This window comes from Pollachius pollachius, assembly GCF_949987615.1.
Source record: "Pollachius pollachius genome assembly, chromosome: 4".
In the NCBI taxonomy this organism is placed as follows: domain Eukaryota; kingdom Metazoa; phylum Chordata; class Actinopteri; order Gadiformes; family Gadidae; genus Pollachius; species Pollachius pollachius.
Genome location: NC_136937.1, coordinates 26,833,959 through 26,858,459, shown reverse-complemented (window position 1 = coordinate 26,858,459; position 24,501 = coordinate 26,833,959). Strand labels below are relative to the sequence as shown.

The window sequence follows — 24,501 nt, the reverse complement described above, 5'->3', positions numbered from 1 at the left end:
GAGAGAGAGAGAGAGAGAGCGTTAATAATAGGTCTCCGGGGAATGCTTTTTGTTTTTTGGCGGATTAGTGATCTTGTTTGTGTCTTCAGCCGTCTATTGGTGGAACATGCTAGGCCTTTTGGAAGAGAGACACAGACAGACATGGAAAGAGAGGGCTGTGTTTATGGTGGCGAGGGGAGGCAAGCCGTGCGTCGTGGCGGGGTCACTTGAGACGTGAATCGATGTTCAATGCGGCGTATGTCTTCACAAAGACCGCTAATGTGTGCTAATTTACTGCAGACTAGAGTGGAGTAACTACGTAGTGTAAATGTTGTTCACCAAATCCCATCATCGTCGAATTAGGATGGGACTCCATGCAACACTGTGTGTGTGTGTGTGTGTGTGTGTGTGTGTGTCTGTCTGTGGGGTGATTGCATTGAATCAATTTTAAATGTAATGTAGTTTAAATCTCAGAGTTTAAAAATTGTGTCATTTGATGCAGTTTAATCATCCTGGTGTTGAAACATCTTGAAGTTGAACAATCCTGTCCTTCAAATGTCCTATAGGTCAAATCTCCTGGCACTTGTATACAAATGTACTTAGCATTGTGTAGCATCTTATCCTAGCTATCCTATTGTATACGGGGAATGGGTAAACCTATCAATTGCAAATACACTTGTTGTATGAATATCTTTACTGTACAGACAGCAATACATTGTTTCACTTTCTTCTGACAAATGTTCTTACTGTAAGCCACTTTGGATGGAAGCTTCTGCTAAATGCCCTTCATGTAATTGTTATATGTGATGTTTTGTACCAAAGTGCCCTGTACTTGAAGAGTCCTGTAGTAGAAATAGCCTGTCGTGAAAACATTGTGTTGACTGTTTTCCCTCGCTGGTTAGGTTTCCTGTCCCCTGCGGTCATGGCTAATTCGTGTTATCGGAGTTCCTCAGTTTCTGTCCCTAGTCCTTCGTTCTATTTTTGTATTTGTGTATTCTCTTCCTGGCGTTCTCTGTGAAGAACTCTAGCGTTTGCCTTGTGTAGCTTTATATCATCTAAACTCCCAGCAAAGTTCTGTTCATTTTGGTCTAGTATTAGCCCTGATATTGCTAAGTGTAAACATTGTTTCATTTCACAGACCTGTAGTTGAAAAGCATTGTGTGGTTGGGAAGAAAATAACATACTTTCTGTCCTTGGGCCTTCAACAGCTTCTCCTCCATAAACATTGTGAGGCCTGTGCATGTTCTGGAACAGGCTCTGCTTGCTTGGCTTGAGGGTGCCGGGTCCCCAGCTTTCTGGTCAGGGTTGGACTGGGAGAAACAGCCTATGCTATGGGACATGGTCCACGATTAGGCTATTCATTTCAGTGATCAGTTGTGTAATCCTTAATACTTCCTTTGTTGTGCTTTGTTGTTAGTTGAGGATGCTCATCGGTCTGTTTTTGTGTTGGCAGAAATAATTTGGATTGTGCATTATGTAGATACGATTTTTGACTTCTTGCGTAAGAAGAGCATTTATTATCTGAAGTGTTTGGTTTTTAACCACTGGTATTGGAGGTTGTTCTTTGTACATCAGATAATGATGTTCCGTGTCATCCATTGCAAGCTCACTTCATTCCAGTTCTTCGGTTGAACACTATTCCTTCAATGGGTGGAGTCTATTGTCTTTCTAGGCTACGGTGCCAAGCGGGTGACCATTTACCGTAGACACGTAGACATGATGTTTCGGGCTTTGAGGAAGAAAACTGCACAAACCAGCAAGGGGGGGCTGGGGAGGTTCAGACCACACCCATACTATCCTGAGTCTCTCTGTGACTGAGTTCATAAGCTGACTTTGAAATGTTTATTTATTTGTCATTCTGATATTTGTCATGCTCTGTAGTGGATACATCCCTCAGTGATATGTAATGGGGGGGTTTTATGTTTTGAGACCCTGTTGCCAAGCACTTTAAATACCTACGCTAATTTGGCTAGCCTACTCTGATTGACCTACTTATCTCTTTTCAACTTGACCTCCCTTACCTTTTTCCTTCCTTCCTTCCTCCCTTCCCTTCCCTTCGTGACGTCATCATCACTGCCCCCCTCCCTCCCTCCTTCAGCTCTCCACCTCCTGCTAAACCCACATCACACCACCCTCGACCTCCTGCACCCCCGACCCCCAACACGCCCGCTCCTCCACCCCGTCTACACCCTCCCCCTTCTCCCCCGCCCGCCGCCCCAAAGCCAAGCAGCAGGATGTCAAGATGGCCCAGCTGCTTGTACCGACGGGTCCCGACAGCTTCCGCCCCTTCTTACCCGAGTCGCTGGCCGCCATCGAGAGGCACATCGCCGAGGAGCTGGCCCGCCGGCCGCGGGCGGAGCGCCGCGGGGCCGACGGCGCCGGTGGAGACGAGGACGACGAGCCGCGGCCAAACGGCGACCTGGAGGCGGGGAAGTCCCTGCCCTTCATCTACGGGGACGTGCCCCCGCGCCTGGTGTCCACGCCGCTGGAGGACCTCGACTCCTTCTACTGCAACCAGAAGGTGGGCGGGCTGACGCGCACACACATGCGTGAGCACATGCACACGCACACGCACACGTACGCACTGCACAAAGTCCTATTGATCACGCCTGGCCCATCAGAGAACTAGCTCCTCCCACTGAGTACTTTTCTATATGTGTGGGTTGTAATGGCGCCCTGTGTGTCTCTTCTTGTTTCTCTGGCCCTCCCCCTCCCTCTCTCTCTCTCTCTCTCTCTCTCCCTCCCTCTCTCTCTCTCTCTCTCTCTCTCTCTCTCTCTCTCTCTCTCTCTCTCTCTCTCTCTCTCTCTCTCTCTCTCTCTCTCTCTCTCTCTCTCTCTCTCTCTCTCTCTCTCTCTCTCTCTCTCTCTCTCTCTCTCTCTCTCTCTCTCTCTCTCTCCCCGGCCTCCAGACCTTTATAGTATTGAACCGTGGGAAGGCCCTCTTCCGCTTCAACGCCACGCCTGCCTTGTACATCCTCAGCCCCTTCAACCCTCTGCGGCGGATCTCCATCAGAGTCCTGGTTCACTCATATCCTTCCACCGGCAGAGGGGCGGGCCTGGGGAGACAGGGGGCGGGGCTTACGATACACATGGGGAAAAAGAGGGCGGAGCTGGCACGCCTGGGGAAACAGGGGGCGGGCCAATGTGCTTTGGGGTTGGGGGGGCGGGGCCTACACACCTGGGGAGGCACAGGGGATGGGCATCAACACGGGTGGAGCAGATACACCTGATGAGACACCTGGCAGGAGGTCTATGGGGATTACTATAATATTTCATTTTTATTTCTTTTGCCTAAGAAGTCTGGTAATTGATTAACACACTGTGGGGCACAGTGACTCAGCATTTCTTAGTGTGTGTGTGTGTGTGTGTGTGTGTGTGTGTGTGTGTGTGTGTGTGTGTGTGTGTTCACATGCATCTGTGTGTGTGCTTTGTACATTCCTTTAGCGATTATAATGATTGTGTGTTGATCATGTGTTATACTTCCTTGACCTGTCGGCCGTGCACGATGTTCAGCGTGTTGATCATGTTCACCATCCTGACCAACTGTGCGTTCATGACCCTTAGCAACCCCCCCGACTGGGCCAAGAATGTGGAGTAAGTTCTCTGCCCTCTCTTCTGCTCTTTTATCTCCGAGTTGCTAACACCAAAGCCCTCAGCCTTATATACAGTTTACATACATTTGTATGTAAATTTATAATCTCACACTGTATGCTTTTGAGTTAAGGCTGTTTACATGGCATGTCATTCCCAAATGTCCTGTCTAGAATTATTTCAGGTTCCTCTTCAGGTTTTTAGGATTATGATTATTAAGGTTTTTCATACTTTATCAGGCAGAGGTGACACCAAAACAGAATTTTGCCTGTACTTCGCAGTGTGAACACCGTGCACACCTTTTAAAAAATGGGATAGATTCACACTTTGCCTATTCATATCATGTTGAATGTAGTACTGAAGTCAAAGATTAGGCCAAATGGTTTATTAAGATGGGATTTAAGCTTAGCCCGCCAAAAAAAAGCTAAAGTAGACTACTCACTGATAGCCTATTGTATATGATTGGCCATTTCTGCTTATGGTATATAGTCAGAAATAGGCACTGTACCTGGAAAGCAGGGGTGTGTAGTCACCCTAATATATAATATATATAATATAAAGGAATCAAGTTAATGGTGACTGTGTCTTCCTGTTTTCTCCAAGTGTCTGGTAGAGTGTCTGGGTCAAAGCTGACTCACACTCCTCTTCTCTCTGTCTCTCGTCTTCTCGCTTCTTAACCTCTCACTCTCGCTCTCTCTCTTGCCCTTCTCCGTCAGATACACTTTCACAGGGATCTACACCTTTGAGTCACTCATCAAGATCCTGGCCAGGGGCTTCTGTGTGGGCAAGTTTACGTTCTTACGCGACCCCTGGAACTGGCTGGACTTCAGTGTTATCCTCATGGCGTAAGTATCGCACGCCACCTTAGCACCCTGCTTGCGTCCACGTTAGTATCTTAGCTCACCCCTATGCGTCTGCTCGTACCTGCGTTAGCAGCTGTTAGCTTTTGAATTCCTTATTAGCACCCTGCTAGGGTCCACGTTAGAATCCTGCTAGCCCCTATGCACCTGCTTGTGCCAGCAATAGCACCTGTTTGCTTTTGTAAAACTTATTAGCATCCTGCTAGCATCCACGTTAGCATCCTGCTAGCCCTTATGCGTCTGCTCGTGCCCGCGTTATCATCTGCCAGCACTCATCAGCATCCTGCCCGTGCCCATGGGTGAAGCAACCACTGGCGCCTGTGTTAGCATTTGTTAGCATCCACTCGCATCTGCACTGTCATCCGTTAGCTTCCACAAGCACTTATTAGCATCCTGCTTGTGTCCATGGGTGTAGCATCCACTAGTTGGTATCCGTTAGCATTCAAACATTAGTGCCTTCTAGCGCTCAATTGCATCCCGTTTGCACCGTGGTAGCGTACTGCTAGCACCGTATTGGCAGCTGTATCCTCTGAGATATCTCTCAGATAAATTGCCTCCAAGTAAGGGATAACATACAGTGAGATCATTATTGCATAATAATAATCATACAATAATACATGTAATGATTACATGACATAATCTCCTGTATTGGACCCCAAACCCATATATGGGTTGGTTGCTGTCAACGTGTACACCCTCCGGTCATCACTTTATTCAAAGGTATTAGGAAAATATGATATGTAAAATGTGAGCATCTCTAAACACAAGAATATCTGACTCTGCAGGTATATATACTGTATACTGTACACTATTTGATGTATTGTGTGTCTGACACTGCATATATATATATATATATATATATATATATATATATATATATATATATATATATATACAAACACACCCATAAAATTCTGTTGTGTTTGATGTATATATACTATATGTACTTTGTGTATCTGCCCCTGCATGTATACATATACAATGTGTGTTTACCGTATTTCATATATTGATGGTATATATACAGTATATGATGACACTATTTGATGTACTGTGAGTACCTGACCCTGCAGTATACCACGTGGGCATTTAATGTATTGACAGTATATATACTGTATATAATGACAGTATTTGATGTACTGTTTGTATCTGACCCTGCAGGTATATATACTGTATACAATGACAGTATTTGATTTAATGTGTGTGTCTGACCCTGCAGGTATACGTATATACAGTATATAAAGTGTGTGTTTACCGTATTTAACCTATTGATGGTATATATACTGTACATAATGATGCACTATATATATATTGATGTCCTGTGTGTATCTGACCCTGCAGGTATGTAACAGAGTTTGTAAACCTAGGCAATGTTTCCGCTCTGCGTACGTTCAGAGTGTTGCGAGCTTTGAAAACTATCTCAGTCATCCCAGGTAAGGCCGTCCTCCGAGACCTCCGCTCGCCCTCCTGTTCGTTTGTGACGGTTTGTCGTTCCCTCCTCTCCCTCCCCCCTCCCTCCCCCCCCTCCCTCCCCCCTCTCTGTCTCGTCCCTGCCTGTGTGTGTGTGTGTGTGTGTGTGTGTGTGTGTGTGTGTGTGTGTGTGCGTGCCCCAACCCCACCCACGCCCCGCCTACCGGACAATTACCTCTTCCTCCCACCCACTTGCTACCTTACCCTTTCGTCCGAATCCCCCCTCTGACTCCCTCACCCTGCTACCTCACCCAAACCCCTCCCATACCTGTCCCCCCTCCCCCTGCTACCTCACCCATACACCCCCCCTCCCCCCCCCCCTCCCCCCCCCCCCCCCCTCCCCTCCCCCCTACCCCCTGCAGATATGTCACAGAGTTTGTGGACCTGGGCAATGTCTCAGCACTGCGAACCTTCAGGGTTCTGAGGGCCCTGAAAACTATTTCTGTCATCCCAGGTGAGAGGGAGCTTGACCGAGCCCACCCCCCCCCATTACCAGGGGTCAAAAGGGCTCATGAAATGCTAACGGCTAACCGCTAGCATTTTGGTGTTTCGCTAACATCCGAGCAAAACCACCTTTGCCCCCCCCCCCCCCCCAAACCACCTCCATCTACTCCTGCCTCCTCCTATCTCTCTGCCTCCTCCTATCTCTCTGCCTCCTCCTATCTCTCTGCCTCCTCCTATCTCTCTGCCTCCTCCTATCTCTCTGTCTCCTCCTATCTCTCTGCCTCCTCCTATCTCTCTGTCTCCTCCTATCTCTCTGCCTCCTCCTATCTCTCTGCCTCCTCCTATCTCTCTGCCTCCTCCTATCTCTCTGCCTCCTCCTATCTCTCTGCCTCCTCCTATCTCTCTGCCTCCTCCTATCTCTCTGCCTCCTCCTATCTCTCTGTCTCCTCCTATCTCTCTGCCTCCTCCTATCTCTCTGTCTCCTCCTATCTCTCTGCCTCCTCCTATCTCTCTGCGTCCTCCTATCTCTCTGTCTCCTCCTATCTCTCTGCCTCCTCCTATCTCTCTGCCTCCTCCTATCTCTCTGCCTCCTCCTATCTCTCTGTCTCCTCCTATCTCTCTGTCTCAATCTTGCAAACCTCTCTCTCTCTCTCTCTCTCTCTGTCTCTCTCTCTCTCTCTCTCTCTCTCTCTCTCTCTCCTCTATCCCAAGGTCAGTAAAAGCTGGAATCTAGCTCTAATCTACACGGATTGGCTGATTCGTAGCTTTTAGATTTACATTCGCTACCAACCAAATTCCCTGTAGAGGAAATCTGCTCTTGCCTTGGGACTCTCACTTAGAGTTGTAGTTTAAAGTTTTATTTTGCGTCCATTTTCTGCATGAGACATTGCAAAAGGCTATCATCTGTTGGCAAACGCTCCTCCTCTCCTCGTTTCCATGTGGCCGTTTCCTTGAATGTCGTGTGGTTGTGTGTGTTTTTGGGGACATTTGGGTGGTGACATGACAACACATTGTAAACATCAACGAATCATTTACCTAACTGCTATCTAACTGTTTGTTCGTTTAAAAGTGTAACTGGACAGAAATTGGATCCGTATCATTATTTCTTTATTTTCACCATTGATAAATATATATGTGGAAAATAAGACCAACATGCTGTATATATATATATATATATATATATATATATATATATATATATATATATGTGTGTTGAAAAGCACAATGTACCACTATAATGAAAAGGAAATGTATTTATATCTATAATAGATGTAAGTATAGATATAGGTGTATCTAGATATATTGAATTGAATTGAACTTTGATTGTCATTGCAGCAGAAAATTACAATTTAAGATACAATCTGTATCTGTATTAGAAAATAAGCTTTAGCAATGTTACCATCAACACATTTAATATCAGCAAATTTTGCATTAGCAAATTGTTGATTACCAAATTTTGCATTAGCAAAAGGCAAAATGTATCTTGTGCCAACACACATCTGGCAATGTTTCATCAGTGCTAGCATTTGGCTAGTGCTAGCCACCAACAGCAGTACTAAGCAGCCAGTAATGTCCCTGTGTTCCCATCCTTTCACCCCCCGGCCCCAGGCCTGAAGACCATCGTGGGGGCTCTTATACAGTCGGTCAAGAAGCTGTCGGACGTCATGATCCTCACTGTCTTCTGCCTCAGTGTGTTCGCCCTCATCGGCCTGCAGCTCTTCATGGGCAACCTGCGCCAGAAGTGCGTGCGTTTCCCGGTCTGGTACAACTCCTCTGACAGCGACACCCTCGACAGCCTGAGCGATAGCCTGCTGCTGAACCACAGCCTAGCGCTCACCGATAGCCTAGCGCTCAACGATAGCCTAGCACTGAACGGGACCTTCAACTGGACCAAGTACATGAACGACGACAGTGAGTAGGAAAAGCTTTCGGTGCGCGTCCCTCCACTTGACCCCTCCTTATTATTCCCCCCCCCCCCCGGGCGGTGTTAGGGCGCTGAGGCCCCGGGCAAGGGGGATGGAGGAGGAGGGGAAGGAGAGGGGGAAGGGGTCTTGGTACTTGGCCGTCGCAGCTGACCTGTTATAGGGAGTGACGGCGGCCGCCCGGAGCTGTGGGTCATCGCTCGCTAGTGAAGGGCTGGTTGGTAATGTGGTAAATGTGGCGGATAATCGCCCGCACAGATTATCCGCTAGTCGCCGTGTGTGTGTGTGTGTGTGTGTGTGTGTGTGTGTGTGTGTGTGTGTGTGTGTGTGTGTGTGTGTGTGCGTGTCAGAGAGAGATGAAGAGGAGGTGATGAGGAGAGAGTGATGAAGGAGGAGAGAAGGAGAAGAGAGTGATGAAGGAGGAGAGACTGATGAAGGAGAAGATAGGGAGGAGGAGAGAGTGGTGAGGGAGCGAGTGATGAAGGAGGCGAGGGTGATGAGGAGAAGAGGTGAGAGTGAAGGAGGAGAAGAGGAGAGAGTGAGGGAGGATAAAAGGAGAGAGGGAGAAGTTCAGACTGATTCTAAAACATAAACTCTTTTGGTAATCCTTTCCGTGACATAGCAACAGTGTGTCAGCTGATAAGTCCAGAAATCCCAGTGAGGCGAGATCTTGAGAAACGCCCTAGGTGGCCATTAATCCATATCCTCATCAAAGCATCATCATAACGAGCATAATCGCAAAATACTGTACCAGCCCCAAGTGGCGTTGCCGTGATCTCAACTGACACTCCGTTTCTATGGCAACGAAGGGGAGGGGGGTCACCAGGCACCTGTTGAGGCTGACGTTAAGAGCCTACAGCGCAATAGCCATAAAAAGACCCTCCATGTTGCTTATTCCGCTGTTGGTGTTAACAACCAGAAGGAGTGACTCACAACCACAGCTAATGCTAAGAGAGCCCGACCTGCCACAACACCCCACCATTATAACCACGATCAGTTTTTTCTTTGTTTGGGTCTGTCCGTCTACTCCACCGCCTACTCCCCCATCCCACACACAGGTTTTTAAAGCTTAAACCTTTTCAAAGGACTGCCGGGGAACACCTGCAAATTACCTGCACTGAAATCTGCCTTTCTGTATTGTTTGGATAAATATTATCAGAAAATCTGGTAGCACTTAAGTCGGCCGACAATCTACGCTTTAGATATTAGCCGTAGGCTTAGTGGAAAAATGGAGTTGCTTTATCGTTGCCAGTCGCACGCATTATGACCTAGCAAAAACATGTCTCGTTTGGTGGACCACAATGTCACTGTTGCCAGATCTGGCGAGTAAAAAACAAGTTTTGTCATCTCCCGAAAAAGATCGTAATTTTCCGTAGCTTGTTCCAAAAAACATAACTCCTCTCTTTTTCTTTTTTCTTTCCCTCTTTGTCTCCTCTGTCTGTCTGTCCGTCCGTCCGTCCGTCTGTCCGTGATTCCCTGTCTAGGTAATTACTACAGCCTCCCCAACCGCCGGGACCCGCTACTCTGCGGAAACGGCACTGGCGCCGGGTAAGCCTCAGCGTCCTTTATCTGACCGCTCAGACACAACCTCAGATCTCTCAGGCGCCATGAAGAGATTAAAAAAAAACATAAAACGCCTTTGAATTCAAAATGGCGGATTAAAGATTTCCATTACGGCCGTGTGCTACTTTGTCTTTGTTCTTGCTTTATAGCCAAGTAAGGGATTTATTTGCTCTTATTTTCCACTTGACGTTATTGTAACTGTTTACTTACGCCCCAACCCCACCTAATGGGTCCAAACCGGTTATGGCCGGCTTAATGTGGTTATTCAGAGAGGAGGGTATCAAGTGGGCCACTCGTGGCAGCACTAGAAAGATTTTGACTGAGCCATAATGAGCATGGTCTTTACACCGCGAGCAGCACTGCACGCTCAACAACAACTTCATCACTCAGTCCTGAGGACTAAAACAGAAACGCATCACATACAACGATTACATTTCCCACCACAGATCTTGCCTACAGACTCAAATAACATTATAACATTAAAGAATGTGATCTATTGATGATATTGCAATAAACGTGTGTCATTTGGGCCACTTTATTTATTGGTAATGGCACTGGGCCACTTTCCAATTTATACCGTTTAGAATGTTTGCCCTGTTCGTTCTGTTTGTCCTTACTTTTGCATTTACTTTAGCACTACTTATTTACTTATTTATTTATAGTATTTTTATTGTATTGTATGATAGCCTGTGTCTTCCACTGCTGCTGTGCTGTAACACAGGAATTTATTCATAAAGTTTGATCTGATCTTATCTTATTTCCCCCTGCCAGGGTATGTCCGGAGGGCTACATTTGCCTGAAGGTGGGCCGTAACCCAGACTACGGCTACACCAGCTTCGACTCCTTCAGCTGGGCCTTCCTTTCATTGTTCCGCCTGATGACCCAGGACTACTGGGAGAACCTGTACCAGCAGGTAGGCAGGGACCCCCCCAGACTGGGCCCCCCCGATCCCCCGACCCACAGCCTGGGCTCACTGATCAGACCTCATTTGTATCTTAAAGGTGACATATCATGCCACCAGGTGTGAGTGTGATTAGCCGTTTTGAAAATCTGCCTCTACTGACATGTGCCAACCTAGATGTGTGCTGCATAGATCAGTCTACCAGCCTACCAACTGGACTGTAGCAAACGTTGCTCATCTATCTGTCATACATCTAGGTGGACACACCCACTTCTGAGGTCACTAGAGGCCGATTTTCAAAACGGCTTGTAACTGCTAATCACACTCACCTGGTGGTATAAACCATCGTGGGGGCTCTGATCCAGTAGGTCAAGAAGCTATAATCACCTTTAAGTTGACAGCAGACGCAGGGAATTTCTTTAGTTTTTTCATATTTGTTCTGACAAATCTTGTTGCTGGAGGTGTCTAGGATCTGTATCTGTATCCTTAGTTGTATCTGTATCTGTATCTATCTGTATCTGGAATCCTATCTGTGTCTGTGTCTGTATCTGTAACTATCTGTGTCTGTATATGCATCTGTAACTATCTGTATCTGTATTCCTATCTGTAATTATCTGTGTCAGTATCTGCATCTGTATCCCTATCTGTATTCCTATCCTAATCTGTATCTGTATCCTTAGTTGTATCTGTATCTGTATCTATCTGTATCTGGAATCCTATCTGTCTGTGTCTGTATCTGTAACTATCTGTGTCTGTATTCCTATCTGTAACTATCTGTGTCTGTATCTGCATCTGTAACTATCTGTATCTGTATTCCTGTCTGTATTCCTATCCTAATCTGTATCTTTATCCCTATCTGTATCTGTAGCGCGTCATCATCTTCTCTTCTCTTCTTTTTTTTAATCCTTTATTTAACCAGTCCGATCATTAAGAACAAGTCCTTATTTACAGTGATGGCCTGACAAAAAGCCTGTCTCCTCTTCCCCCCCCCCCCCCCCACAGACGCTGCGGGCGGCCGGTAAGCCCTACATGATCTTCTTCGTGCTGGTCATCTTCCTGGGCTCCTTCTACCTGGTCAACCTGATCCTGGCCGTGGTGGCCATGGCCTACGACGAGCAGAACCAGGCCACCATCGAGGAGAACCAGCAGAAGGAGGACGAGTTCCAGGCCATGCTGGAGCAGCTGAAGAGACAGCAGGAGGAGGCACAGGTAAGGAACCCCCCGAGTCACGTCTCTCTGCTCCGTCCGCGCGTCGAATCTCTGGCCTCTCACTCAATGTCCTACCCTGGAAACGTAGTGTCTTTTTTTTTTTGGGAGCTAATTTTGGACCTTTTTATGTGCACCATGCTTAAATATTTTACACCTTTTCTAAAGTACCTGTCCTACTCTAGCCTGGGGTTTCATTCATTATCACCGCTGTGCGTGTTTTCCTTTTCACTATGTAGTCGACTCTCATGTTCCCATGAGAATTCATTTGCATTCATATTTACATTTAAGGCATTTAGCAGACGCTTTCATCCAAAGCGACCTTCAACGGTTAATGCACACGTTCACACACCGACGGCGGAGTCACCCACGCAGGGGACAGCCTGCTCATCAGGAGCAGTTAGGGTGAGGCGTCTTTGCTAAGGGACACCTCAACACTCAGCTAGGAGGAGCCGGGGATCCAACTAGCAACCTTTCCCGTTACCAGCCTACCCGCTCTACCTCCTGAGCTGAGCCGCCCCAATACCAGAATACCAGCCAGAAAGACCACGTAATACCGCACATTATTTGACTGGAAAACGCTTAATAACGGCCTCCATGTTTTAGCCCTTGAATCCACGGTGGGTCTTAAGTCTGCGGCCCCTAATCCGTCTCCGCCGGAGCCCTCCTCCTACAACTCTTTAACGAGACCCTCCGGCCCCGAGTGCGTCTCGATGACAGTGTGCGTCCCGATTGGCCAGCAGGTTGCCGCGGCAGCAGTGGCAGGGCCGGAGGAGGAGAGCGGGGAGTACAGCGAGCGAGGGGAAGGGGGAGGAGGAGGAGGAGGAGGAGGAGGGAGAGGAGGAGCCGCCGTCACCTCAGAGTCCTCGTCCCTGGCGTCCAAGCTCAGCTCCAAGAGCGCCAAGGAGCGGCGGAACCGGCGCAAGAAGCGCCGTCAGCGGGAGGAGGAGGAGGAGAGGGGCCGGCGGGGCACAGTCCGCAAGTCCGAGTCTGAGGACAGCATCAAGAGGTCAAGCTTCCGCTTCTCCATCGACGCGAACCGCCTCTCCTACGAGAAGAGGTGCTCCTCGCCCAATCAGGTACGGAACAACAATAACCCTAGCAAAGCCGGTGTCGGCGGAGAACTGGTTAAAGCCGTTGAGGCTGATGTTGTTGTTGTAGTTGTTTTGATGTTGACTTTCACATGTCTTAAAAAAAACCTGACCATCTAGTTATTCTCCTGATTCGGGTATTTACGTTGCAAAGTTCTCTCTCTCTCTCTCTCTCTCTCTCTCACTCACTCACTCACTCACTCACTCACTCACTCACTCACTCACTCTTTTACAACCTCCCCACCCTTTCTGTGTTTCTCTCCCCCACCCACCACCATCACCACTTCCACCGCCCACAGTCCCTGCTCAGCATCCGGGGCTCGGTCTTCTCGCCGCGCCGCAACAGCCGCGCCAGCCTCTTCAGCTTCCGGGGCCGGGCCCGCGACGCCGGCTCGGAGAACGACTTCGCCGACGACGAGCACAGCACGCTGGAGGAGGGGCCGTGCGGCGGCGACGACAGCCGGCGCGGATCGCTTTTCGTGCCGCGGCGGGCCGAGCGCCGCTACAGCACAGCCAGCCAGGGGAGCATGTGCAGCGGCACCGCGCCGCGCGACAGGCGTCTGCCCGCCAACGGGAAGATGCACTGCGCCGTCGACTGCAACGGCGTGGTGACGCTGGTGGCCGGCGCCGCGGGGGGGCTGCCGCTGCCTCTGCCACCGCCCACCCCCCCGACCGGCCGTCTCCTGCTCCCCCATGAGGTGATGACTCTCCCCCCCCCCCCCCCCCCCCCCCCTCGCGTTCTGGAGCTCTCACTGTGGCAGTTTCCCCCAACATGAGGTGTAGAGAGACAGATAGTGGGAGTGGCTTGGATGTTTGACTCCACCCCCGTCCCCACTCCCTGTTCCCTGTGCTGCTTGGAGGTTGGAGAGCTCAAAATGGCCGCCCTCGTTGGTTAACGATGTCAAAATACGACTCTCAAATACAATATTTGTTGAGATGTAGGCAGCCCTAGTGCTCTCTCAATTTATTATGTAATATCAGGCTGGATAGTTTCTTAAATCGTCAATATCAACCAAATCAAATAGCTGCAAAATGGACCCAATTGAACTTCAATGGGCCAATTTTTCGGCTATTTCACTTGGTTGATTTTGTGATTGAAGCTTAACCTTTTTATTCCCAACAAAAAGGGTCAATCAGTCTCGGTCTCTGGTCCTGAACTTGTCCTATCTCTTCAGGGGACCACGACGATGGACACGGAGCTCAAGAAGAGGTGCTCCAGCTTCCGCAAGGCGTCCATGGACTACCTGGAGGAGCCGGGCGCCCGGCAGAGAGCCCTGAGCATCGCCAGCATCCTCACCAACACCATGGAGGGTAAGGGAGGACTCAGGTGCTCTTCTCCTTCTCAGGACAAGAATTGGTATAAAGGATAATAGGATATTTAACAATTATTCGCAAAAGGCAAAGTGAATAGAGGGGAATAGCCCCCTCTTCGGTCTCGGGGGCTATTCCCCTCTTTTCACTTCACCTTCTGCGAAGGGTAAGTGAGCCCCCATCTATTCACGGAGCCTGAGGTGAATAATTGGTTTAATATACTACACGTGAACGCTCCAAAAATAAACAAGATAACACATTTTGCCGGGATTTATTGGTTTTTAGTAGCGGTTTATTTGTTTTTATTAGTGTGAGGAGACGACCGTCACTCAATATCCCGACTTTGAGGTCTCAATCATGTCAGATAGCGAACCAATCACATGGCGCCATCTTAGGAGGTTCACGTGTAGCATATACTAATAGGATTTATACGTCCAGGCAATTAATGTAAGCACTTAGTGTCTGTTGTACGTCCTGGCACTAGCATCTTATCCTAGCTATCTTTGTTGTATACGTGGAATGGGTTAACCTCGCAATTGTAAGTGCTTGGCACTTGTTTCTATGAACATCTTTACTGTACCGACAGCAATATATTGACAAATGTACTTATTGTAAGTCGCTTTGGATAAAAGCATCTGCTAAATGCCCTAAATGTAAATGTAAATGTGAAAGCATAAAGTGGGTTTCTTATTGGTGTTCCTTACATCCCCTCATGAAATATTGAGCTAAACAACAAGTGTTTTACTTGCCTTTAAGGCCATGTTTAGAGTTTCCGCATGAGTTTCATTGTACAGAATCACCATGTTTGACTGCACCTTTATTAGTGGATAGACCTTGAATTCCTTGGTTGTTTCAAAGAGCTGTAGCATTTCAACACAACTCACTCACTCAATCACTCACTCATCCTCGTTGCACCGGCCGGGGCATAGGGCATTCAACAACAACACACAACGTCCCAATTTCGGCACAATACATTTTGAAACATATATTTATTATCCAATATATAATATTATCAGATGAATACTATATATTGATACATGTTGTATTATTTATATTTACGTCTATCCTCCTCTTTACCCAGAACTGGAAGAGTCCAGGCAGAATTGCCCACCCTGCTGGTACAAGTTCGCCAACTCCTACCTGATCTGGGACTGCCACCCCGCCTGGCTGTGGTTCAAGGAGGTGGTGAACATGGTGGTGATGGACCCCTTCGTGGACCTGGCCATCACCATCTGCATCGTCCTCAACACGCTCTTCATGGCCATGGAGCACTACCCCATGACCACCGAGTTCGACAACGTGCTGTCGGTGGGGAACCTGGTAAGTCGAGGGCCGACGCCAAATGACAAACGATCGCAGAGCTTCAAAGGTGAAATATTACACCAACAGGTGTGAGCGTGATTAGCCGTTACAAGCCGTTTTGAAAATCTGCCTCTTCTGACATCACAAATGGGCGTGTCCACCTAGATGTGTGCTGGATAGATTAGTCTACCAGCCTACCCAGTGGACTGTAGAAAACGTTGCTCATCTATCCGTCATACATCAAGGTGGACATGCCCACTTGTGATATCAGAAGAGACAGATTTTCAAAACAGCTAATCAAACTCGCACCTGGTGGTATAAAAATAAATATCGACCACCGTTAATGCTTGTTTATTTTCCGATGTTCAAAGAAACGGTTTGTGGCACTTCCTGTGGAGTGTCGTAACCGGTAGTTTGCGTGACGCTGATGGCGACGTGACGTTTGAAGCAGAGCCTCGGGGTTCGTCCTTTAGCACAGCGGTTTTCAAATTGTGGGGGCGCCAATCATGGATTGGTCGCACCAGGGGAGCGAGTGAGACTCGGGTCCGGCACAGTAAACGTTTTGTAAAGTCTGGGTGAGCAACAGGGAAACTAGGACTCAAAAGCACGACTCGGAGGCAAAAGTCTGTGTAGAAAGAATGGTATTCATTAGAAGATAGGTTATCAGTTGTTCATCAGGCAAACAATCCGGGAGAAGGCAAAGGTGTAGGCGGGGTAAACGGGCAGGAATCAGAAAAATGGGAATTGTAATAATCACTTGGAAAATGCTGGGACGCTTGAAACAAAGAACAAAGACAAACTGGCACAGAGGAAGGGAAACACGCTGATACGCTTTGAGGGGAATGTTAATGAGGGACGGGTGAAAACAATCAAGGTGAGTGAGGACAATCACAGGTGCGGGAAACACAAGGACAGGGCGAGATATAATACATTTAAACATTTAAAAAAGACATAGAACATACCAGAAACAAACATGCATGCCTGCATCATTACTTCTGTTTATTTTACATTTAATTTGAATGTTTGAGCACCGAAAAGAGGAGAAACAATACAAAATTATTTTGATACGGCAATGACGGATCCCTTTAATGTACTGCCCGAGATATGTGGCGGGTCCTGGGCCTGCTGTACATCCATAGCTGGGTCAGGGCATGAACATGTTTGGAAACCCCTTAATTAATGAGCAGATTGGGGGTAAGGGCATCTTGATGAAGGATGTATTCAGGATAAGCTGTGGAAGAAAAAAAACAGTGCCTTGCTTTAAAAAACTCTTGCCTTCCATTTTGATGTATGGGCCTTTTGAGACTTGAGCCAAACGTCTGCGATGAAGCCAAGTATATTTCTTTTAATTTCCCTTCGATCTACTTCCCTTTCTAGGTTTTCTAGTTCCCCCCCTGCGGTCCATCAATCGTTACAAATCAATCAATACTTATTTTCTCCCTCTGTGGTTGGTGTCAAAAACTCCTTCTCAAGATTGGTTTGTCACCACATGGTGCAGACACTTTCTTTTCCAACCCATTCTTTTTTCATTTTCACTCTCTCTTTGTAATTACCGGTTTGCAAAGCACATCCTCCTTCAGTCGATGTTTCCTTCATCTCTGTACACCAATTAGGTCTGTGGAAGGGGGAAAAAAAGTGCGAAAAATCCACATTGTTAACAAAAGGGTCGACTTCAGCCAATGAAAAAGAGGCGAGGTTTTAAACAAGCGCTGGATTTGAAACCTGACACAAGTGGGGAGGCTGATGGCTTCCTGTCCCCTCGCTCTCGGCAGGTGTTCACGGTCATCTTCACCGCCGAAATGTGCTTCAAGATCATCGCTCTGGACCCCTACTACTACTTCCAGCAAGGCTGGAACATCTTCGACAGCATCATCGTCAGCCTCAGTCTGATGGAGCTCGGCCTGGCCAACGTGGAGGGGCTGTCTGTGCTGAGGTCCTTCCGATTGGTGAGTCTGAACCCGACACTTTAATGATTAATAGAAATCAAATCGGTGTATCAAATTGCGGTGTAAAACAACGCGATTTGCAAATCGCTATGGCTGCAATTAAAACAAATATAATGGGGGGGGGGGGGGGGAGATTTGTTACTGTTACTGTCTGGGGATCAGTAAGATTTGTATTTATTTTATCTTTTACAATTCAATAGTTAAATAAAGTTGTTATAATATGAATTCATGCATCAATTCTTGTCAAAACATAGGCCTGGCCTAAAGGAAAGAGCAGTTTATATGTTGAATACTTCCAATGTTGTGTTGGTCATGCTTTAGAACGATTTATTGCTTGTTTAGTGAATAATACAGAACATAAGGAACATAAGAACATACATTTTCAAAATAAAAATATCATGTTAAATCGTAATCGCAATATTGGTCGAAATAATCACAATTTGATTATTTCCCCGAATCATTCAGCCCTACCGACACTTGTAATCAATGTTGATCGGGAAAAGTTTGAAAAATATTGTATCGGGGAAATATCCGAATGTCTGACACCAAGGACATACGTTGAAAATGGCTGATGTTGAAGGTCCCATGGCATGCTACTTTATGGATGCTTTAGTATAGATATTAGTGGGCCCTTTGCACAGTATTTGAAGCCGTTCCCATTTAGCTTTCCCCAAACGCGCTGTTTTGGTGTCTGTAGCTTTAATGCAAATGAGGAGGAGAGAGGCGGGTCAAGGAGGCGGGTGGGGGTGTGGCCTTGAGCAGCTTGCCATGCGCCCTGTTTACAGTAGATGTATCACAATGGCGAGGCGCACACAGCCTTTGGCCGTGTTCTGTAAACATTCTAGAACACTCCGGGTGCTCCGGCGGGAGTCCTGGAGCTCTATATCAAAATAATATCATATTATGCATAGATATCTATATTGTATCACGGCCAAAAGTTGTGTGCGCCTCCAGACGATATTATGAATCTCAAATGACTACGTCGGAGAACGTTCTCCGACGTCTCTGGTTTTCCACGTCCACATCAATCTGAAGTAGACTGAACCACGATATGGAGGAGAAAGGGATTGTTGACCGCGATTGTCTCCCGCCGGAGCCTCGCTGCCGAGGCACCACCGCCTCAGAAGCGGGCAGCAGGGCTTCAGCGGGAGACAATCGCGGGCAACAATCCCTTTCTCCTCCATGTCGCGGTTCATGTACTTCAGGGAGTAAAAGCCAAAGTTCCTTTCCCCCAATTCCTTCTCAACCATGGCTGAGATAACCCCCACTACAGACTCGTTCCGAAAATACCAGAGACATGTTATGTGCCATAACACCAACAGCAAAATGGTTATCCAAATAACAAAGAAGTGTACAACACTTGCGTTACAGTGTGTGTATTCACACACACACACACACACACGTGGCCATGCAAGGTCTTAGCTCATTGGGCAAAGCAGAGAAAGGGGAGGTCACATTTCCTCGTATGACGACATATGGGGAAATATTCCAAATCAGCGTGTCTGAGCTTTGTTTTTTCAAAGGCAGAGCAATATAGCTAGTGCTCGTTTTGCACCTCACGCCATTTCTAGCTACTGGGGGACCATAGACAGGCTACGGGAACTCATATTAAGGTCAGAAAACCTCATAAAGTGAGGTGGGACCTTTAAAGAGTAACTACTTGAGACCTTTTGGATGTGTTAAATGGACGAGATGTATTATAACTTAGTAAATGTGTTAGTTAAGGTGGTGGGGTTTGCCGTCACACCGGGGGTGGGGGGGGCTAGGGGCTTGTTTGCGCGATAGTTTAGACTCTGTAGTACATTCAACAATTATTTATTAAACACTAAATATTGAATGATATATAATTAATAAATAGGCAACTTTTCAAAATAACACCTGAAACAAGAACAGACAAAGAATTTGAAAAATATTTAAAAAATGAAAGATTTTTATTTTTACTTTGTATTATTATTTAAAAAAATTGCAACGTAGTTAATGCGGCAGACATGTATTGCCTAGCTGTAAAGTTCTGTGGGAAACCCGGACCCCAAACCAGTATGCTGAGCTGTAAAAGTCACACATGTTTAGTTCAGACACCCGAATCTGAATCCAACTAGGCTTTCCCTGAAGCTGTCATTTAGCCACAGTCTACTGTTCAAGCAAAGAAGAATGCATCACGAAAAACTGAAGGCGTCTAATTGCTCGATAAGGTTGCTTTTATTTATTGCCCGTGGGGTGTCATTGGGCTATTTTTACATGGACTGCTGAGTAGTTGCTATGGGCCACTTAGCTCTGCCCCTCCATTGTTTGGTCCTTTGAAACCAGAGGCATTCATCCGGGTGAAGAGAAACATACTGCATTGCAACATACGTACAAATGAAACATTTGACACGTTAACACTCATTTAACACTTATTTAATGTAGTAGTTGTGTGACGTCGTTGTTTTCACAAACTTTTGGACTGTGTTAATGACCATGATAATGATATTGACAAAAATGTAACTCATATACCGATAGTCAGTACAGTCAGTAATATTGGTTTTACATTGGGCAGTGAAAGCCCTTATTTAGCGGCGCCATTAAAGTTTATCGGTTTACATTAAACACTCTCCCCAGTTTAGCCCTAGCCCATATTGTTGAACTCATGGGTAACACTACAAAAAGAGTTCATTATAAGCCTTCAATTAAAATAAGTTAAGCATTAATATAGAGATGAGGTTACAGACGAAATACATTTGGACACGGACGTGAATCGTCATGAAGGCGGGACACAGCAGGACTTTTTACAGACCTCGTCTTTATTATTATTATTATTATTATTATTATTATTATTATTATTATTATTATTATTATTATTATTATTATATCCTTTATTTAACCAGGTTAGTCTCATTGAGTTTCAAATCTATTTTACAAGAGAGACCTGGCCAAGATGTACAGCAGTACACAGTTACAACATAAAACACAAGACAAAATACAAAATACAAGTTCAATACTAAGTGCAATTGTGAAAATACATTACGATTATTGACTAAAACATTTGCATTTCCAATGGAGTCCAATGCGGTCTTTATGTAAAGTGTAAAGCGTTACCAAAGCATGTTGATCCGATGTCCAAACACATCTTTGACTCTCTTTCGTCCAATCACAGCTGAGGGTGTTCAAGCTGGCCAAGTCGTGGCCCACCCTCAACATGCTGATCAAGATCATCGGCAACTCGGTGGGTGCCTTGGGCAACCTTACGCTGGTCCTCGCCATCATCGTCTTCATCTTCGCGGTGGTGGGCATGCAGCTCTTCGGCAAGAGCTACAAGGAGTGCGTGTGCAAGATCCACGCCGACTGCAAGCTGCCGCGCTGGCACATGCACGACTTCTTCCACTCGTTCCTCATCGTGTTCCGCGTGCTGTGCGGCGAGTGGATCGAGACCATGTGGGACTGCATGGAGGTGGACGGCCAGAGCGTGTGCCTCATCGTCTTTATGATGGTCATGGTCATCGGCAACCTGGTGGTAGGTCTCCGGTTCGTTGGTCCCTCCATCGGTAAGACAAACGGAAGAACCGAGCCCAGCCCGGCCGCGGGCAGGGCAGAGCTGCCGGGCTGCGGCGACCGCGGCCGGGCTATGGAAACTCCGATATAAGCGAACGGAGCCGCACTGTACCGCGACGAACAGTAGCGCACCGCTCGGTGGAAACGAGGCACGCGACTGAGCGTGTTCGTTCCTCGTAGCCTAGACTTGAGGGGATAACCCCTCCCTCCAGGCTGCCCCACAGCCAGGGCTCCTGCTTATTGGTTCATAGCGCAGCCATGCGCTATGAACAGACGTAGGCGGTATCCAGATCCCTTAGCTAGTCACACCCAGTCAGTAGAGGACTTTCCTCCTCTCTCCCATTGAATCCCATGTTATTCACCGGCCGCCAACACTTTCGGGGAAATGAATGGGAGTCAATTGAGGCTGAGGGAGGAAAGTCTTCCCTGAAGTAATTGCCAATAGGCAATAGGGGGTGGTAATATCCCTTTAGCGAGGGAAACGAACATTACATAATCAAAGGCATTAAAGTAGTCATATTTAAGGGCATTCATTCATTACAGTAGTATGGGCAATCTACATTTTTTATTCTCAACAATGTCAGGGAGGATCTTCCTCCCTCTCCTCACTGGAGAAGCCTCCACTGCACTACACTTCAAGGAGCCAGATAGCCAAGGAGAATCTGAAAAATGGCACCCGTTTGGAGAAAAGCCTGAAAGACTTGACTTTCACAACACTTGTCTTTGAGACTTTTGGTCAAACGAATGCCCTCCTTCAATTCTACTTGGTTTGTTGTTTGGATCTGGAGTAGGGCTAAACGGTTAATCGAATTCAAACTGACATTGCGATGTAATAGAACGCGATTTGCAAATCGCAACGGCTGCAATCAAAAATATACAATTCAGTAGTTAAATAAAGATGTTATGTTCCCGTCCCCCAGGTTCTGAACCTCTTCCTGGCCCTGCTGCTGAGCTCCTTCAGCGCCGATAACCTGGCCGCCACGGACGAGGACAGCGAGATGAACAACCTGCAGATTGCCGTGGGCCGCATCCAGCGCGGCTTCGCCTTCTTCAAGGCCGCCATGCGCAAGTTCCTGCGGAGGATCTGCTTCGACGGGGTCGTCGGCAGCGGCAAGGACCAGGCCATGCCCCTGGAGAACAAGACCGTGGAGGAGTTGCAGAGCAACGGCAAGGGCAACTGCATCTCCTCCAACCACACGGCGGTGGAGGTCATCACCAAGGAGCCCAGCCCGGCGGGGGAGTACCTGAAGGAGGGCAATGGGCGCCCGGGCTGGGGTGGGGTCCTGGGGGTGGGGGTGGGCGACGGCGGGGACAACAGCCCGATGGAGAAATACCCTGTGGAGGACTGCGACTACATGTCCTTCATTCACAACCCCGTCCTGACGGTCACGGTGCCGATCGCCGTGGGCGAGTCGGACTTTGAGAACCCCAACACGGAGGAGTTCAGCAGCGACTCGTCGGATGTGGAAGGCAGCAATGAGGTAGGAGCAGGGTGGGCTTTGTGTGATGGCTGCGTTATTTCTGGTCACACTCTTGTGAAATGTGTAATTGCTGACATTTAACGCAAGCCAGCCTACGTACGACAGGCGACTCGCATAAATGATATGAAAGGGCAGGGACGTTTTTGCACGATTTCAGTCCCAACAGTTTACTCTTGATATATGTTGATGAATTCCTTGACCTATATCCTGAAGCAATTTGAAGCACTTTTTTTTTATAATATATGTATGTTTTTCCAACATTTGGCAGCAAAAAGCACATTTTGAAATCTAAATCAAACAAAAAAGGCAATTCTGTAAGCAACGCATTTCATAACATGCGGTAGGAAATATTTGTCAATATCCAACCACTTTTCTTTGTGCTGATTGCCAGCTCCATGCTAGCCAGAACACGATAAGACTTACAGGGCATGGGGGAGCAAGCTACCGCAACGATATGAACCGGCCTCTGGGTAGCCTCAGTTAAAAACCAACGCCCCAGAGACTCATTGTAGCGATAGCCCCACATGCTCAGAATACCACTCAGTGCTTTCAACAATTTAGTCCAGCATTCGTTGTAGCACTGAGCATTATGATAAATGCACTGGATGTTCTTTTTTGTTGCGTATCCGTGCTAGTGCTGTCGTGCATCAAATTAACCGTAACATACACAAACTTCAGTGGTAGCGTACAACGCTACACGCGCTGTTTTCTTTGTATTTGATCCAAATATCTTTACTATGCTGCCAGGATTTCTACCTTATGATTTGTGGTCCTATGTGTGTAGCTAACCCCTCCTCACCCCCACCCCTTTTTCCTCCCCCCCCCCCCCCCCCCCACCCCCTATTCTGTGGCTCTCTTGATAAAAGTGAAAGTGAAAGCAGGAAACAAATCAGGTTGTATGCTGGCTTTCAGTGTGTCTGACTTACCCTGTTTAACCCCCCCTCCCCCCTCCTCGTTTGTTATTGCAGCAGTTTCACAGACGCTCTCAAGGTTTTCAATGAGAGGACGATTGTAAGAGCACCTTATTGCACCTTGCCATAAACTATGAGGACTGCCTATGCCTATTTATCACAGACAACCGTCTGACTTATCGATTTTTGTTTTAGTACCCATTTTTTTTCCCGTCCTTTGCCTGGTCTGCCCTCCGACAATCTCTCTCCCTCCTACATCCTCTTGCTTATGACTTTCCCCCACCCCCTTCCCATCCAACCCTTCCGTTCACAGCAGCACACCCAGTGCTGTGCTCTTCTACACTTCATGGTTGAGCATCAGACTGCATAACGGTTCTGGACCGTAGGAATGAGCAACCACCTCTCTCTCTCTCTCTCTCTCTCTCTCTCCCCCTCTCTCCCTTTCTCTCCATGTCCATGTTTTTATTATTTATTTCAGTTCCTTTTTGAGTCCATTGCTCGTTTTTATGAATCGGTTTTGGTTCATGATTGGCATCCAGTACTGAGGTTGAGTTCAGATGGGAGTAACGTTGAGGAGAATGAAGGGGAATTAAACTAAGGGGACGTAATTGACGGAAGAGGAATGAATTTGGCTGTAATCAGACAAATTCTTTGTTCTGGTACCATGGGCAATGGATATATATTGTACTCATACTGTTTCTGTGATACTTAAGACATAATGGAATGAAGAAGGATTCTGATGAAAGAGATAAATGATTCCCGATTTGGTATGTCGAAAGGACAAACAAGGTTTTATGGCATTTTATCTTCTGATAATGTTGGTACTTTTAAAGGATGGGCATTTTTATAAAGAGGACATTTCGATATTATTTGGAAATAAATGGAAATAAAATTTACACAATAAGGCTTTGATTTTATACTTTGTTTTAATCATATAATCATCTGTATTTCTAAGCCTGTGTTATCCATTTTGTGTTGTTCAAACTGAAATTAAGTTT

The 24,501-nt window shown here is 47.0% G+C and overlaps 1 protein-coding gene across 1 annotated transcript in view; it reads left to right on the top strand.

The window, feature by feature from the left end:
* Positions 1–2,221: 2,221 nt before the first annotated feature.
* LOC307074431 (sodium channel protein type 2 subunit alpha-like) overlaps positions 2,222–24,501 on the top strand; it is a gene marked incomplete at both ends in the record, with an annotated part of 34,271 nt that continues 11,991 nt past the window's right edge. Inside the window, 16 exons of the mRNA XM_079734592.1 lie at positions 2,222–2,500; positions 2,889–3,007; positions 3,493–3,573; positions 4,287–4,415; positions 6,260–6,351; positions 7,950–8,252; positions 9,748–9,811; positions 10,598–10,739; positions 11,730–11,936; positions 12,677–13,012; positions 13,324–13,722; positions 14,200–14,335; positions 15,417–15,655; positions 17,410–17,583; positions 20,717–21,073; positions 22,032–22,592. Of these exons, the coding sequence (XP_079590718.1) occupies positions 2,222–2,500; positions 2,889–3,007; positions 3,493–3,573; positions 4,287–4,415; positions 6,260–6,351; positions 7,950–8,252; positions 9,748–9,811; positions 10,598–10,739; positions 11,730–11,936; positions 12,677–13,012; positions 13,324–13,722; positions 14,200–14,335; positions 15,417–15,655; positions 17,410–17,583; positions 20,717–21,073; positions 22,032–22,592 (3,618 nt within the window). The remainder of the gene's footprint in view (positions 2,501–2,888; positions 3,008–3,492; positions 3,574–4,286; positions 4,416–6,259; positions 6,352–7,949; positions 8,253–9,747; positions 9,812–10,597; positions 10,740–11,729; positions 11,937–12,676; positions 13,013–13,323; positions 13,723–14,199; positions 14,336–15,416; positions 15,656–17,409; positions 17,584–20,716; positions 21,074–22,031; positions 22,593–24,501) is intronic.